The sequence below is a fragment of the Oncorhynchus keta genome, chromosome 23, assembly GCF_023373465.1.
Source record: "Oncorhynchus keta strain PuntledgeMale-10-30-2019 chromosome 23, Oket_V2, whole genome shotgun sequence".
NCBI classification, from domain to species: Eukaryota; Metazoa; Chordata; class Actinopteri; order Salmoniformes; family Salmonidae; genus Oncorhynchus; species Oncorhynchus keta.
Window position 1 is genome coordinate 8,144,276 of NC_068443.1, and position 16,859 is coordinate 8,161,134.

General features: G+C 49.4%; 1 protein-coding gene across 1 annotated transcript in view; it reads left to right on the top strand.

Annotated features, from left to right (window-relative positions):
* Nucleotides 1–16,859, top strand: part of slc1a7a (solute carrier family 1 member 7a) — an 86,248-nt gene that overhangs the window by 15,299 nt on the left and 54,090 nt on the right. The window contains exon 2 of the mRNA XM_052476167.1: nucleotides 7,798–7,877. Within this exon, the coding sequence (XP_052332127.1) occupies nucleotides 7,798–7,877 (80 nt within the window). The remainder of the gene's footprint in view (nucleotides 1–7,797; nucleotides 7,878–16,859) is intronic.

Here is a 16,859-nt window from a genome sequence, read left to right on the forward strand (position 1 = left end):
AGGAGACTCTGGAGAGTACATTATAGTGGGGAGGAGACTCTGGAGAGTACATTATAGTGGGGGGAGGAGACTCTGGAGAGTACATTATAGTGGGGGGAGGAGACTCTGGAGAGTACATTATAGTGGGGGAGGAGACTCTGGAGAGTAGATTATAGTGGGGGAGGAGACTCTGGAGAGTACATTATAGTGGGGGAGGAGACTCTGGAGAGTACATTATAGTGGGGGGGGAGGAGACTCTGGAGAGTACATTATAGTGGGGGGAGGAGACTCTGGAGAGTACATTATAGTGGGGGAGGAGACTCTGGAGAGTACATTATAGTGGGGGGAGGAGACTCTGGAGAGTACATTATAGTGGGGGAGGAGACTCTGGAGAGTACATTATAGGGGGGGAGGAGACTCTGGAGAGTACATTATAGTGGGGGAGGAGACTCTGGAGAGTACATTATAGTGGGGGAGGAGACTCTGGAGAGTACATTATAGTGGGGGAGGAGACTCTGGAGAGTACATTATAGTGGGGGAGGAGACTCTGGAGAGTACATTATATTGGTGGAGGAGACTGGAGAGTACATTATAGTGGTGTAGGAGACTCTAGAGAGTACATTATAGTGGGGGAGGAGACTCTGGAGAGTACATTATAGTGGGGGAGGAGACTCTGGAGAGTACATTATATTGGTGGAGGAGACTGGAGAGTACATTATAGTGGTGGAGGAGACTCTAGAGAGTACATTATAGTGGGGGAGGAGACTCTGGAGAGTACATTATATTGGTGGAGGAGACTCTGGAGAGTACATTATAGTGGTGGAGGAGACTCTGGAGAGTACATTATAGTGGGGGAGGAGACTCTGGAGAGTACATTATAGTGGTGGAGGAGACTCTGGAGAGTACATTATAGTGGTGGAGGAGACTCTGGAGAGTACATTATAGTGGTGGAGGAGACTCTGGAGAGTACATTATAGTGGAGGAGGAGACTCTGGAGAGTACATTATAGTGGGGGAGGAGACTCTGGAGAGTACATTATAGTGGTGGAGGAGACTCTGGAGAGTACATTATAGTGGGGGAGGAGACTCTGGAGAGTACATTATAGTGGTGGAGGAGACTCTGGAGAGTACATTATAGTGGGGGAGGAGACTCTGGAGAGTACATTATAGTGGTGGAGGAGACTCTGGAGAGTACATTATAGTGGGGGGAGACTCTGGAGAGTACATTATAGTGGTGGAGGAGACTCTGGAGAGTACATTATAGTGGTGGAGGAGACTCTGGAGAGTACATTATAGTGGTGGAGGAGACTCTGGAGAGTACATTATAGTGGGGGGAGGAGACTCTGGAGAGTACATTATAGTGGGGGAGGAGACTCTGGAGAGTACATTATAGTGGGGGAGGAGACTCTGGAGAGTACATTATATTGGTGGAGGAGACTGGAGAGTACATTATAGTGGTGGAGGAGACTCTGGAGAGTACATTATAGTGAGACTCTGGAGAGTACATTATAGTGGGGGGAGACTCTGGAGAGTACATTATAGTGGGGGAGGAGACTCTGGAGAGTACATTATAGTGGTGGAGGAGACTCTGGAGAGTACATTATAGTGGGGGAGGAGACTCTGGAGAGTACATTATAGTGGGGGAGGAGACTCTAGAGAGTACATTATAGTGGGGGGAGGAGACTCTGGAGAGTACATTATAGTGGGGGAGGAGACTCTGGAGAGTACATTATAGTGGTGGAGGAGACTCTAGAGAGTACATTATAGTGGGGGAGGAGACTCTGGAGAGTACATTATAGTGGAGGAGGAGACTCTGGAGAGTACATTATAGTGGGGGAGGAGACTCTGGAGAGTACATTATAGTGGGGGAGGAGACTCTGGAGAGTACATTATAGTGGGGGAGGAGACTCTGGAGAGTACATTATAGTGGGGGAGGAGACTCTGGAGAGTACATTATAGTGGGGGAGGAGACTCTGGAGACCACTCTTTGTATCCCCCTCTCCCACCCCCGCTCCTACACCCCCTCTCCCACCCCCACTCTTCCACCACCACTCTTCGTATCCCGCTCTTCGTATCCCCCTCTCCCACCCCCCCTCTCCCACCCCCACTCTTCGTATCCCGCTCTTCGTATCCCCCTCTCCCACCCCCCTTCTCCCACCCCCACTCTTCCACCACCACTCTTCGTATCCCTCTCTCCCACCCCTTCTCCCACCCCCACTCTTCCACCACCACTCTTCGTATCCCTCTCTCCCACTCCCACTCTTCCACCACCACTCTTCGTATCCCCCTCTCCCACCCCCTCTCCCACCCCCACTCTTCGTATCCCGCTCTTCGTATCCCCTCTCCCACCCCCTTCTCCCACCCCCACTCTTCCACCACCACTCTTCGTATCCCCCTCTCCCACCCCCTTCTCCCACCCCCACTCTTCGTATCCCGCTCTTCGTATCCCCCTCTCCCACCCCCTCTCCCACCCCCACTCTTCGTATCCCGCCCGTATCCCCCTCTCCCACCCCCTTCTCCCACCCCCACTCTTCCACCACCACTCTTCGTATCCCTCTCTCCCACTCCCACTCTTCCACCACCACTCTTCGTATCCCCTCTCCCACCCCCCTCTCCCACCCCCACTCTTCGTATCCCGCTCTTCGTATCCCCCTCTCCCACCCCCTTCTCCCACCCCCACTCTTCCACCACCACTCTTCGTATCCCTCTCTCCCACTCCCACTCTTCCACCACCACTCTTCGTATCCCTCTCTCCCACCCCCACTCTCATGTCCGTTGCATAGGAGTGACACGACCTGACATAAGACAATGTACAGTACAACGTCTATAGGATCACACACATATCGAGGAAGGAAAAGTTGAATGTTTGTTAGCTCCGTATTTCTCGTATTTGTTTCTCACACAGAGCGATAGCAATGTTTTCTATGCCCCATAACAAGGGTAGTTCTTCCCCAGCTTGACTCTTATTACAGCTCTTTCCTTTGCTTACCGATGTTACCCACTGTGTAATTCAAACTCAGAATGCTCTAGTCTAGTCTATGGCAGCAGGATAATCTAATATAATCTGTGGATTCCTTTATTGGCCAGATTAACCCGATTAATTTGCTTCATTTGAGAGACTGGAAAGATATGTCACGCCTTTAACAGCAACGGGCTCAAACTGAACTCTGAGTACCAAATGGCACCCTATCCACTATAGAGTGCACTTTTTTTTTTACCAGGGCCGATAGGGCTCTAGTCAAAAGTAGTGCACTATATAGGAAATAGGGTGCCATTTGGTACTCATTCCTGATCTCCCCAAATCTAGATATCCACTTAAAATACTTTAAAAGCCTCTGAGCTACTCTAAGTACTTCTCCGCCCTTTGACTCCCCTAACAGATGCATGAGGTCATTTCTATGTTAAAGGACCCATGAGAACCAGCATGTAGAGAGAACGACATTCATATCATTGCATTTCTGTACAGTGCAGATTAGGGAGCCATGATGAAATTCCGTTGATGAAAAAACCCTAACCCCGTACGACGCTGGCGCCAATTGTGCGTCGCCCGATGGGACTCCCAATCATGGCCGTATGTGATAAAGCCTGGATTCGAACCAGGTACTATAGTGACGCCTCAGGGCTGATATCCAGTGCTTTAGACCGCTGCACCACTCGGGAGCCCCTTACCGTGTTTCAATAACCAAAATAGATTTTTGACACCCAATTCTTTTTTGCAGACATCTTCGAATCTTAACTAGGAGCAGATATTTAACAGAGTTTTGGGAAATTCTGCTTGTGAATAGAGTTGAATGGTTCGTTAAACTTTGAAATCAAAGTTTTTTTGTTTGGCATCCGTTATTGTGGAATTGCCCTTGACAACAGGAATCATCAGGTGTTAGTCATCAAGAATAATCAAGAATCAAGGATCAACGTCCTGGGTTTTTCATTCATTAACATTTGTATTAAGGAGCTATAACTGTGTGTGTGTTTGCCACATGCCAGCCTGTTTGTCCTGTGGCGGCAGATGCCAGGGCCCGATGCCAGCTGTTTGTGCACACACACACACACACACACACACACACACACACACACACACACACACACACACACACACACACACACACACACACACACACACACACACACACACACACACACACACACACACACACACACACACACTAATCAGCCTGACATTTGACTGCAGTGATCCTGATCTAAAAAAGGCAAACTAAGCTCTCCCTCTCCTCCTGCCTTTCTCCCCCTCCCTCTCTTTCTGACCCCCCCTTCCTAATACTAAACCGTAGCTAAAGCTCTTCAGCAGTTTTATTGTTTTATTGTGTTCAAATTTATATTCTCTCTCTCTCTCTCTCTCTCTCTCTCTCTCTCTCTCTCTCTCTCTCTCTCTCTCTCTCTCTCTCTCTCTCTCTCTCTCTCTCCCCTCCCCTCCCCTCCCTCTTGCTCTCTCCCTCTCTCTCTCTCTCTCTCTCTCTCTCTCTCTCTCTCTCTCTCTCTCTCTCTCTCTCTCTCTCTCTCTCTCTCTCTCTCTCTCTCTCTCTCTCTCTCTCTCTCACTCTCCAGGCCCTCTCTCTCTCTCTCCCCTCTCCCTTGCTCTCTCCCTCTCATCTCTCTCTCTCTCTCACTCTCCCTTCCCTTCCCTTTCTCTCTCCCCCTCCCTTCTATTCCCTTTCTCTCTCCCCCTCTCTCTCTCCCTCCTTTCCTCACCCCCCTCTCTCTCTCCCCCCTCTCTCTCCCCCTCTCGCTTTGTCTCTCTTTCTCCCACTCACCCTCCCTCGTTCTCTCTCTCTCTCTCTCTCTCTCTCTCTAGCTCTACCTCCCCATCCCTCTCTCTCTCTCCCTCCCCACTCTCCCTTGCGCTCTCGCTTTCGCTCTCGCTCTCCCTCTCTCTCTCCCTCTCTCTCTCGCTCACTCTCTCTCTCCCTTCCTCCCTCTTCCTCCCACCCTCTTCCTCCCTCCCTTTCTCTATCTCTCTCTTCTATCCTTCTCCCTCTGCTCTCCCTCTTCCTAACTATACCTCTATCTCTCTATCCTCCTCAAATATACATGTAGGTGATACATTTTACCAACACAAAAACACAAGACTGCCTGTATTGCCTGTGAGTTGCAAATGGTGAACTATAGAAGTACAGATCAACATTAAAAGTAAAGAGATTAACAATTGTTATTTTGTAACAGTCAGACACATGGTGTAACATGTTTAATCCCCAGCGGGTCATCCTTCTGTTAAGAGACCTCTTCTCTCCTCAGGCAGACATTTTGCTCTTAACAGACCTCTCTTATTCTCCACCAAGCTTTTCTCACAGGAGTGCTGTTTTATTTTCTTCAGGTTACTCAACTATACTTGCATGGCAAGGGTATAATTATTGTACCAATGTACACAACTGAAGATCTATAGAGAACTTATGAAGAGCTATAGAGAACCTATGAAGATCTATAGAGAACCTATGAAGAGCTATAGAGAACCTATGAAGAGCTATAGAGAACCTATGAAGATCTATAGAGAACCTATGAAGATCTATAGAGAACCTATGAAGAGCTATAGAGAACCTATGAAGATCTATAGAGAACCTATGAAGAGCTATAGAGAACCTATGAAGATCTATAGAGAACCTATGAAGATCTATAGAGAACCTATGAAGAGCTATAGAGAACCTATGAAGAGCTATAGAGAACCTATGAAGATCTATAGAGAACCTATGAAGATCTATAGAGAACCTATGAAGATCTATAGAGAACCTATGAAGATCTATAGAGAACCTATGAAGAGCTATAGAGAACCTATGAAGATCTATAGAGAACCTATGAAGAGCTATAGAGAACCTATGAAGATCTATAGAGAACCTATGAAGATCTATAGAGAACCTATGAAGATCTATAGAGAACCTATGAAGAGCTATAGAGAACCTATGAAGAGCTATAGAGAACCTATGAAGATCTATAGAGAACCTATGAAGAGCTATAGAGAACTTATGATGATCTATAGAGAACCTATGAAGGTCCCAAATGGCACCCTATTCCCTACTTAGTGGACTACTTTTGCCCAGACCCATAGGATAGTGGTCAAAAGTAGTGCACATAAATAGGAAATAGCGTGTCATTTGGGATGCAGATTATACAATTTGTTACTCTTTCCTGACGAAACAAGACAATATTGATGATGATGATGATGATGATGGTGATGGTGGTTGTGATGGTTACTATTCATGTCAGTTTCTTTACACCAAGGGCATATTCCGTTGCTCATGTTGATACATCGAGAAGCTGAAACCTATATGACAACATGTATCATGCATTGTATCAAGAACGTTAGACTTGGCACCATTAATACATGTACTGCAGTCGTGTATTACTACAATGAACATCAACCTGAAGGCTATAGCTGCAGCCGTAGCTGTAACTTATAGTATGTGATTATAAACCACAATCTGTTCATCAGGAATGGTGCCATACAGGCTCTTTTGCAATGGCAATTACCCGGTACTCTTGTATTACCACTTGGTAAATAACACGTCTAGTGGTCGTGACCTGTGTAGTGGATGTAGGTAATTGATCCCAACCAATATATTTACTGAAACCCTCTTGAGAACAATTTTTAGGGCCTTCCTCTGACACCGCCTGGTGTAGGGTCCTGGATGGTAGGCAGTTTAGCCCCGGCGATATACTGGGCCGTACGTACTACCCTTTGTGGTGCCTTGCGGTTGGAGGCCGAGCAGTTGCCGTACCAGGAAGTGATGCAACCGGTCAGGATGCTCTCGATGGTGCAGCTGTAGATCCTTTTGAGGATCTGAGGATCCATGCCAAATCTTTTCAGTTTCCTGAGGGGGAATAGGCTTTGTGGTGCCCTCTTCACGACTGTCTTGGTGTGTTTGGACCATTATAGTTTGTTGTTGATTTGGACACCAAGGAACTTGAAGCTCTCAACCTGTTCCACTACAGCCCTGTCGATGAGAATGGGGGTGTGCTCGGTCCTCCTTTTCCTGTAGTCCACAATCATCTCTGTAGTCTTGGTTACATTGAGGGAGAGGTTGTTATTCTGGCACCACCCGGCCAGGTCTCTGACCTCCTCCCTATAGGCTGTCTCTTCATTGTCGGTGATCAGGCCTACCACTGTTGTGTGGTCTGCAAACTTAATGATGGTGTTGGAGTCATGCCTGGCCACACAGTCGTGGGTGAACAGGGAGTACAGGAGGGGACTGCGCACGCACCCCTGAGGGGCTCCATTGTTGAGGATCAGCTTGGCAGATGTGTTGCCACCTACCCTCACCACCTGGGGTGGCCCGTCAGAAAGTCCAGGATCCAGATGCAGATGGAGGTGTTTAGTTCCAGGGTCCTTAGCTTAGTGATGAGCTTTGATGGCACTATGGTGTTGAAATATTCACATTAGTAGCGAAATAGTTGACGTCAACCAATCAACCTTAACTTGACATATGAGAAAGCAACATTTAAACACCTTCATTGTTTTAGGTAACAATATGTTTTTGGGATGCTCCAGATGTTTCTCAGGTAAATGGGGTGGCAGGGTAGCCTAGTGGTTAGAGCGTTGGATTAGTAATCGGAAGGTTGCAAGTTCAAACCCCCGAGCTGACATGGTACAAATCTGTCGTTCTGTCCCTGAACAGGCAGTTAACCCACCGTTCCTAGGCCGTCATTGAAAATAAGAATTTGTTCTTAACTGACTTGCCTAGTTAAATAAAGGTAAAAAAAAAAATACCCAACCTACTGTATACTTACTGTATCTATCTACCTTAACTAACGTCCTGCTCTGCTCTGTGTGTCCCCTCTGTGTCCCCTCTGTGTCCCCTCTGTGTTTCCGTAGGAGGTGAAATATTTCCAGTTTCCTGGAGAGCTCCTGATGAGGATGTTAAAGATGCTCATTCTTCCCCTCGTCGTCTCCAGGTAGGAACAGAGGGCATGCTGGGTAGTTCACACAGGATCCCCCCCCCACAACACACACACGGACACAGACATACGCAATTCTGTCCACTTGTACAGTACAAAAGCTTCTCCTTGGCCTACTGTCCTTACTCAAAGCAGAGAGTCCTCTGGAAAGCTGTGATATTATACTAGTTCTCCCCTTCAAACACAGTGTACTCTGATGTGGGGGTTATGTGTGGAGAGTAGTATTCGTGTAAATTGAAAAGTATTTATTTCTGTAGTGCTGAGGAAAAGAACATAATATAATATTCTGGTGTGTGTGTGTGTGTGTGTGTGTGTGTGTGTGTGTGTGTGTGTGTGTGTGTGTGTGTGTGTTTTCATCTACCTTCGTGTTCTCTCCCTCAGACTTGGGAACTAGTATGTCCTCAAAAACATTTTCTTTTGTATTTAGAAGTTTCCACTTTCAGGTCATGTGGTTGTGCTGCTGTTGACGAATGGTGAGGGTCCACGGTTCGTACGTCATATATGGCTGTGGAGAAATATGTGTGACGTGAACGTTGCTATATACTTTGTGAAGTTATAATGCATTCAGTCCAGTGGGAATCTATATGGCTGTTGTCCCATATAGCACTGTGGAAGCCCTGTGTGGAAGCCCTGTGTGGAAGCCCTGTGTGGCTGCCCTGTGTGGAAGCCCTGTGTGGCAGCCCTGTGTGGAAGCCCTGTGTGGCAGCCCTGTGTGGAAGCCCTGTGTGGCAGCCCTGTGTGGAAGCCCTGTGTGGAAGCCCTGTGTGGAAGCCCTGTGTGGCAGCCCTGTGTGGAAGCCCTGTGTGGCAGCCCTGTGTGGAAGCCCTGTGTGGCAGCCCTGTGTGGCAGCCCTGTGTGGAAGCCCTGTGTGGAAGCCCTGTGTGGCAGCCCTGTGTGGAAGCCCTGTGTGGCAGCCCTGTGTGGAAGCCCTGTGTGGCAGCCCTGTGTGGAAGCCCTGTGTGGCAGCCCTGTGTGGAAGCCCTGTGTGGCTGCCCTGTGTGGAAGCCCTTTGTGGAAGCCCTGTGTGTCAGCCCTGTGTGGCAGCCCTGTGTGGAAGCCCTGTGTGGCAGCCCTGTGTGGAAGCCCTGTGTGGAAGCCCTGTGTGGCAGCCCTGTGTGGAAGCCCTGTGTGGCAGCCCTGTGTGGCAGCCCTGTGTGGCAGCCCTGTGTGGCTGCCCTGTGTGGCAGCCCTGTGTGGAAGCCCTGTGTGGCAGCCCTGTGTGGAAGCCCTGTGTGGAAGCCCTGTGTGGAAGCCCTGTGTGGCAGCCCTGTGTGGCAGCCCTGTGTGGAAGCCCTGTGTGGCCGCCCTGTGTGGAAGCCCTGTGTGGAAGCCCTGTGTGGCAGCCCTGTGTGGAAGCCCTGTGTGGAAGCCCTGTGTGGCAGCCCTGTGTGGCAGCCCTGTGTGGAAGCCCTGTGTGGAAGCCCTGTGTGGCAGCCCTGTGTGGCAGCCCTGTGTGGCAGCCCTGTGTGGCAGCCCTGTGTGGAAGCCCTGTGTGGCTGCCCTGTGTGGCAGCCCTGTGTGGCAGCCCTGTGTGGAAGCGAGGAGAGTGATGTCGACCGGAGAACGTCCTCCGTGCCCTCTGTGAGTCGACTACACGAGGAGAGTGATCTCGACCAGAGAAAGACCTCCGTGCCCTCTGTGAGTCGACTACACGAGGAGAGTGATGTCGACCGGAGAACTTCCTCCGTGCCCTCTGTGAGTCGACTACACGAGGAGAGTGATCTCGACCAGAGAAAGACCTCCGTGCCCTCTGTGAGTCGACTACACGAGGAGAGTGATGTCGACCGGAGAACGTCCTCCGTGCCCTCTGTGAGTCGACTACACGAGGAGAGTGATCTCGACCAGAGAAAGACCTCCGTGCCCTCTGTGAGTCGACTACACGAGGAGAGTGATGTCGACCGGAGAACGTCCTCCGTGCCCTCTGTGAGTCGACTACACGAGGAGAGTGATCTCGACCAGAGAAAGACCTCCGTGCCCTCTGTGAGTCGACTACACGAGGAGAGTGATGTCGACCGGAGAACGTCCTCCGTGCCCTCTGTGAGTCGACTACACGAGGAGAGTGATGTCGACCGGAGAAAAAGGAAGTAACAATCGTGCAATCGGACTGATTACATAATCAAGGACCTCAGACACCCTAGCCACTGCCTGTTCACCCCACTACCATCTAGAATGCGAAGACAGTACAGGTGCATTAGACTGTTAAACAGTCACCACTAACTAGCCTTAGTCACTGTTCTGGCCACGTCTGCGTTGTCTTGGCTGTGTGGTTAGGGTCATTGTCCTGTTGGAACGTGAACCTTCTCCCCAGTCTGAGGTCCTGAGCACTCTGGAGGAGGTTTTCATCAAGGATCTCTCTGTACTTTGCTCCATTCAGCTTTCCCTCAATCCTGACGAGTCTCCCAGTCCCTGCCGCTGAAACACTACCCCACAGCATGATGCTGCCACCACCATGATTCACTGTAGGGCTGGTAACAGGTTCCCTTCAAACGTGACGCTTGGCATTCAGGCCAAAGAGTTCAATCTTGGTTTCATCAGACCAGAGAATCGTGTTCCTCATGGTCTGAGAGTCCTTTAGGCGCCTTTTGGAAAAATCCAAGCGGGCTGTCATGTGCCTTTTACTGAGGTGTGGCTTCCGTCTGGCCACTCTACCATAATGGCCTGATTGGTGGAGTGCTGCAGAAATGGTTGTCCTTCTGGAAGGTTCTCCCATCTCCACAGAGGAACTCTGTCAGAGTGACAAACTGTTTTTGGTCAGCTCACTGACCAATAACATTCTCCCCTGATTGCTCAGTTTGACCGGGTGGCCATCTCTAGGAAGGGTGTTGGTGGATGCTAACTTCTTTCATTTAAGAATGATTGAGGCTGTGTTCTTGGGGACCTTCAATGCTGCAGAAATGTTTTGGTACCCTTCCCTAAATCTGTGCCTCGACACAACCCTGTCTTGGAACTCTACGGACAATTCCTTCAACCTCATCGTTGGTTTTTGCTCTGACATGCACTGTCAACTGTGGGACCTTATATATATATAGACAGGTGTGTGCCTTTCCAAATAATGTCCAGTCAAATGAATTTATCACAGGTGGACTCCAATCAAGTTGTAGAAACATCTCAAGGATGATCAATGGAAACAGGATGGACCTGAGCTCAATTTCGTGTCTCATAGCAAAAGGTCTGAGAACTTATGTAAATAAGGTATTTCAGTTTTAAAAAATGATACATTTACAAACATTTCAAAAAAACTTGTTTTCGCTTTGTCATTATGTGGCATTGTGTGTAGATTGATGAGGAAAAACAATTTATATAATCCATTTTAAAATAAGGATGTAACGTAACAAAATGTGGACAAAGTCAAGAGGTCTGAATACTGCATACTCCAAATGCACTATATATACTGTATTCTAGTCATGGCTCTTCCTATGTAACTACTGCTGTACATACCTTTTCTATTCATATACTGTCCATACTGTCTTTACACACCATCATGTGTATATACAGTATATATATTTATTTATATTCTGGTCATTGATATTGCTCGTTCTGATATTTCATAATTTCTTCATTTTTCTGGGTTACATGTTCATTGTTATTATATTTATTATTGCTAGGTATTACTGTACTGTTAGAGCTAGAAACACAAGCATTTCGCTACACATTTACATTACATTTACATTTAAGTCATTTAGCAGACGCTCTTATCCAGAGCGACTTACAAATTGGTGCATTCACCTTATGACATCCAGTGGAACAGCCACTTTACAATAGTGCATCTAAATCTCCCATAGTCAGCAGCATACCGCCCTGCCAGCAGCATACCGCCCTGCCAGCAGCATACCGCCCTGCCAGCAGCACACCGCCCTGCCAGCAGCACACCGCCCTGCCAGCAGCATACCGCCCTGTCAGCAGCATACCGCCCTGTCAGCAGCATACCGGCCTGTCAGCAGCATACCGCCCTGCCAGCAGCATACCGCCCTGTCAGCAGCATACCGCCCTGTCAGCAGCATACCGCCCTGTCAGCAGCATACCGCTCTGTCAGCAGCATACCGCCCTGTCAGCAGCATACCACCCTGTCAGCAGCATACCGCCCTGCCAGCAGCATACCGCCCTGCCAGCAGCATACCGCCCTGCCAGAAGCATACCGCCCTGCCAGCAGCATACCACCCTGCCAGCAGCATACCGCCCTGCCAGCAGCATACCGCCCTGTCAGCAGCATACCGCCCTGCCAGCAGCATACCACCCTGCCAACAGCATACCGCCCTGCATCCCATGGCTGGCTTGCCTCTAAAGCAGGGTTGTTCCTGTTTGGTGCCTGGATGGGAGATCAGATGCTGATGGAAGTGGTGTTGGAGGGCTAGTAAAATATCCCAATTGCCCCTTGGCAGTGAATGGGGACATTGCCCTGTGTTGGGTGCCGTCTTTCAGATGGGACGTTAAACGGGTGTCCTGACTCTCTGTGGTCACTAAAGATACCATGGTACTTATCGTAAGGGTAGGAGTGTTAACCCCTGGTGTTCTGGCTAAATTCCCAATCTGACCCTCGTACCATCACAGTCACCTAATCATCCCCAGCTTCATCCCCCTCCACTCCTGTTACTATTCCCCAGGTCGTTGCTGTAAATGAGAATGCGTTCTCAGTCAATTTACCTGGTAACATAAGGGTTAAATAATTAATAATAACATAATTCTTCCAAAGTTTTACTCAGTGTTGGTAGGCTGATTTGGTTGGCTGTTTAAGCCAGTAAAAAGAGGGCTTTACTATTCTTAGGTAGAGTGACTTTTACTTCCCTCAAAGCCTGAGGGGGGCACACTTTCTAGTAGGCTTGGATTGAAGAGCTGGCCAATAGGAGTGGCAATATCATCCACTCCATCACCCTCTCTACCATCACCCCCTCTACCTATCACCCCCTCTACCTATCACCCCCTCTACCTATCACCCCCTCTACCTATCACCCTCTCTACATCACCCCCTCTACATCACCCCCTCTACATCACCCCCTCTACATCACCCACCTGCAATAACATCTGCAAATCGGGGTACGCAACCAATAAACTCTCATTTGATTTGACATGCTTGACACTTTGCAGAATAAGCTACTATAACAGTCCCTGCTACGGCAAAGACTCTATGAGAAATGTATCCTTTCTTTCTTTCTTTCTTTCTTTCTTTCTTTCTTTCTTTCTTTCTTTCTTTCTTTCTTTCTTTCTTTCTTTCTTTCTCTCTCTCTCTCTCTCTCCCCCTTTCTGTCTCCCCCTCTCCATCCCTCCCTCCTCCTCCCCTCTGAGCAGAAGGGCCAGGGTCCCTCAATGTTCTAGTCCTCCATTCACACACAGGAGGAGTGTTACGGGTAGACAATGAGCCCATCGAATCAATTGATCACGGATCACGGACAGCCAGCGGCACGTACCTACGACCCTCCGGACACTGTGGAGGCGCAGGTTCCTCCCTTAGCGCCCGCTCGATGTCCGCGTCCACATCCCATACTACTGGTGCCAACAGCTTAGCTGCCGGAATGATGGGAGTAGGATCTATGGACCTGTCCTCAGTGTCATAGAGTCTTGACAGCGCGTCGGCCTTAGTGTTGAGGGAACCTGGTCTATACGAGATAGTGAAACGAAATCTAGTGAAAAACATGGCCCACCTTGCCTGACGAGGATTCAGTCTCCTAGCTGATCGAATATACTCCAGGTTACGATGGTCAGTCCAGATAAGGAAAGGGTGCTTAGCCCCCTCAAGCCAGTGTCTCCACACCTTCAGGGCCTTAACCATAGCCAACAACTCCCTATCCCCCACATCATAATTCCGCTCTGCTGGCCCGAGTTTCTTTGAAAAAAAAGGCACAGGGGCGGAGCTTCGGTGGCGCACCCGAACGCTGTGAGAGCACTCCTCCAACCCCAGCCTCGGATGCGTCCACCTCTACTATAAACGCCAAAGAAGGGTCCGGATGTGCCAACACCGGCGCCTCAGTAAACATCACCTTCAACTTATGAAAAGCTCCGTTCACCTCTGCTGACCACTGCAAACGCACCGGCCCCCCCTTCAGCAGTGAGGTAATAGGGGCAGCTACCTGACCAAAACCCCGGATAAACCTCCGGTAGTAATTGGCAAACCCCAAGAACCGCTGCACCTCCTTTACCGTGGTCGGAGACGGCCAATTACGCACGGCCTTTACGCGGTCACCCTCCATTACCAAACCAGAGCTGGAAATGCGATAACCCAGGAAGGAAACTGATTGTTTGGAAAACTCACATTTCTCCGCCTTCACATACAGGTCATGCTCCAGCAGTCGTCTAAGAACCTTGCGCACAAGAGATACATGCGCAGTGCGTGTCGCGGAGTAGATCAAAATATCGTCAATATACACCACTACACCCTGTCCGTGCAGGTCTCTGAGAATCTCATCCACGAAGGATTGAAATATAACTGGAGCATTCTTTAAACCGTATGGCATGACGAGGTACTCATAATGGCCAGAAGTAGTGCTAAATGCAGTTTTCCATTCATCTCCCTCCCGAATACGCACCAGATTATAAGCACTCCTGAGATCCAGTTTAGTGAAGAACTGCGCTCAATGAAATGATTCCACTGCCGTAGCAATGAGAGATAGTGGGTAACTAAAACCCACTGTGATGGAATTTAGACCTCTATAATCAATACACGGACGTAAACCACCATCTTTTTTCTTCAGAAAAAAGAAACTCGAAGAGACAGGTGACATGGAGGGCCGAATGTACCCCTGTCCCAGAGCCTCGGTGATATAAGTTTCCATGGCCACCGTCTCCTCCTGGGACAAAGGATACACATGACTTCTGGGGAGTGCAGCGTTACCCAGGAGGTTTATCACGCAATCCCCCTGCATGGGGTGGTAATTGGGTCGCCTTCTTTTTACTGAAAACGATAGCCAAATCGTCATACTCAGCTGGAATGCGCACGGTGGAAACCTGATCTGGACTCTCCACCGTTGTCGCACCGATGGAAACCCCTACACACCTGCCTGAACACTCATCAGACCACCCCTGTAGAGTTCCCTGTTTCCACGAAATCGTAGGATTATGAATAGCTAGCCAGGGAATCCCCAGTACAACTGGAAACACAGGTGAATCGATAAGGAACAAACTAATTTGCTCCTTGTGATTCCCCTGCGTAATCATCTCCAATGAAATTGTGGCTTTCTTCACCAGCCCTGACCCTAATGGTCGACTATCTAAAGAGTGCACGGTAAAAGGGGGGTCTACTTTTACTAACGGAATCCTCAACCTCTGAGCGAGTCCGCGATCTATAAAGTTTCCAGCTGCGCCTGAATCTACCAGTGCCTTATGCTGGAGAGAAGGAGAATAATTAAGGAAACAAATTAATAAGAACATGTGACCAACAGGAAACTCTGGGAGAGTGTGGTGCTTACTCACCTGGAGTGACCGATGAGTGTTCTGCCTGCCCTCTCGATTCCCAGATGAATTCCTCCAGCACCGACCAGACGTGTGCCCTCTCCGGCCACAACTGGTACAGGAGGAGCTTCCTCCTCCGATCTCCCTTGACGCGGTCCCTCCTCGCTCCATCGGGATAGGGGCAGGAGGATCAGGAGTTAGAACTGACAGGACCCTTTCAGAACGTCCACGAGCAGCTAGCAGATGGTCCAACCGGATCGACAGGTCTATCAGTCCATCCAGGCTAAGTGTAGTATCCCGACAGGCCACCTCCCTACAGACGTCCTCTCTCAGGCTACACCTGTAATGGTCTATCAGGGCCCTGTCGTTCCACCCTGCTCCTGCGGCCAAGGTCCGGAACTCCAGCAGGAAGTCCTGCGCGAAGTCCTGCGCGCTCCTCGTCCCCTGTCTAAGATGGAACAATCTCTCACCCGCCGCTCGACCCTCTGGAGGGTGATCGAACACGGCCCTGAAATGGCGGATGAACTCCGGGTAGTTGTCCCTAGCTGAGTCGGGCCCGTTCCAGACCGCATTAGCCCACTCCAGGGCTCTACCGGTAAGGCATGTGATGAGGACCCCTACTCTCTCCTCCTCCGAGGGGGCCGGCCGAACGGTGGCCAGGTAGAGGTCTAGTTGAAGCAGGAATCCCTGGCACCCCGTCGCTGCTCCATCGTATTTCCTCGGAGGCGTCATGTGCAGAGCGCTGGAACCGGATCCAGATGGGGGAGATGGTAGAGTTGCTGGTGGGAGGGTCGGTGGGGTAGTAGGGAGACCATTCCTCTCCCAACGATCCATCCTCTCCATCATCTGATCCATCGCTGATCCTAGGCGATGGAGGATGGACGTGTGATGAAGGACTCTCTCCTCCATAGTGGGAAGAGGAGTGGTCGCTGCTCCTGCAGACTCCATATCGTGGTGCGGGCTTCTGTTACGGTAAATGAGTGAAGAGGTGTGGAGTCAGGCGCAGAGAGCAAAAGATGTGGGAAAAACAACACGCTTTAATGTCCCGGAAACATAACATGAACAAAAGTGGAAACACAATTGAACAGAAATATAAACGGACAGCGTGAAACCCAAATGCAAACAAAAATACACTCAAACAACAAAACAGACGAACAAGCCCGCACGAAACAGAAGCGGGCTGAACAGACTATATATAACCCCACCCTAACAACCAAACAAGAAACAGGTGCTACCAATTAGACAGAACTAAAGGAACACAGAACAACGGATCGTCGATAGCTAGTAGACCGGCGACGACGACCGCCGAGCGCCACCCGAACAAGAAAGGGAGTCACCTTCGGTAATATTCATGACAAGGAGTTCACTTTAGTCCATGCACATTTTCCTGCCAAGGAGGCTTTATCCAGGCCCGTGAGGGATTCCTTCAAAAACGAATCAGTCAAGGAAGTGCATTTATCTTTATTTATTTTCACAGACCATGACGCTGACCTGACCCTGGCCTGTTGTGTTGGAGGGATGTCTAGGGGGAAGCAGGCAGTGTGCATCCTAATGGGTTTAAATGGAGTGGAGGAAGAAGGAATCAGACATGCAGTTTAT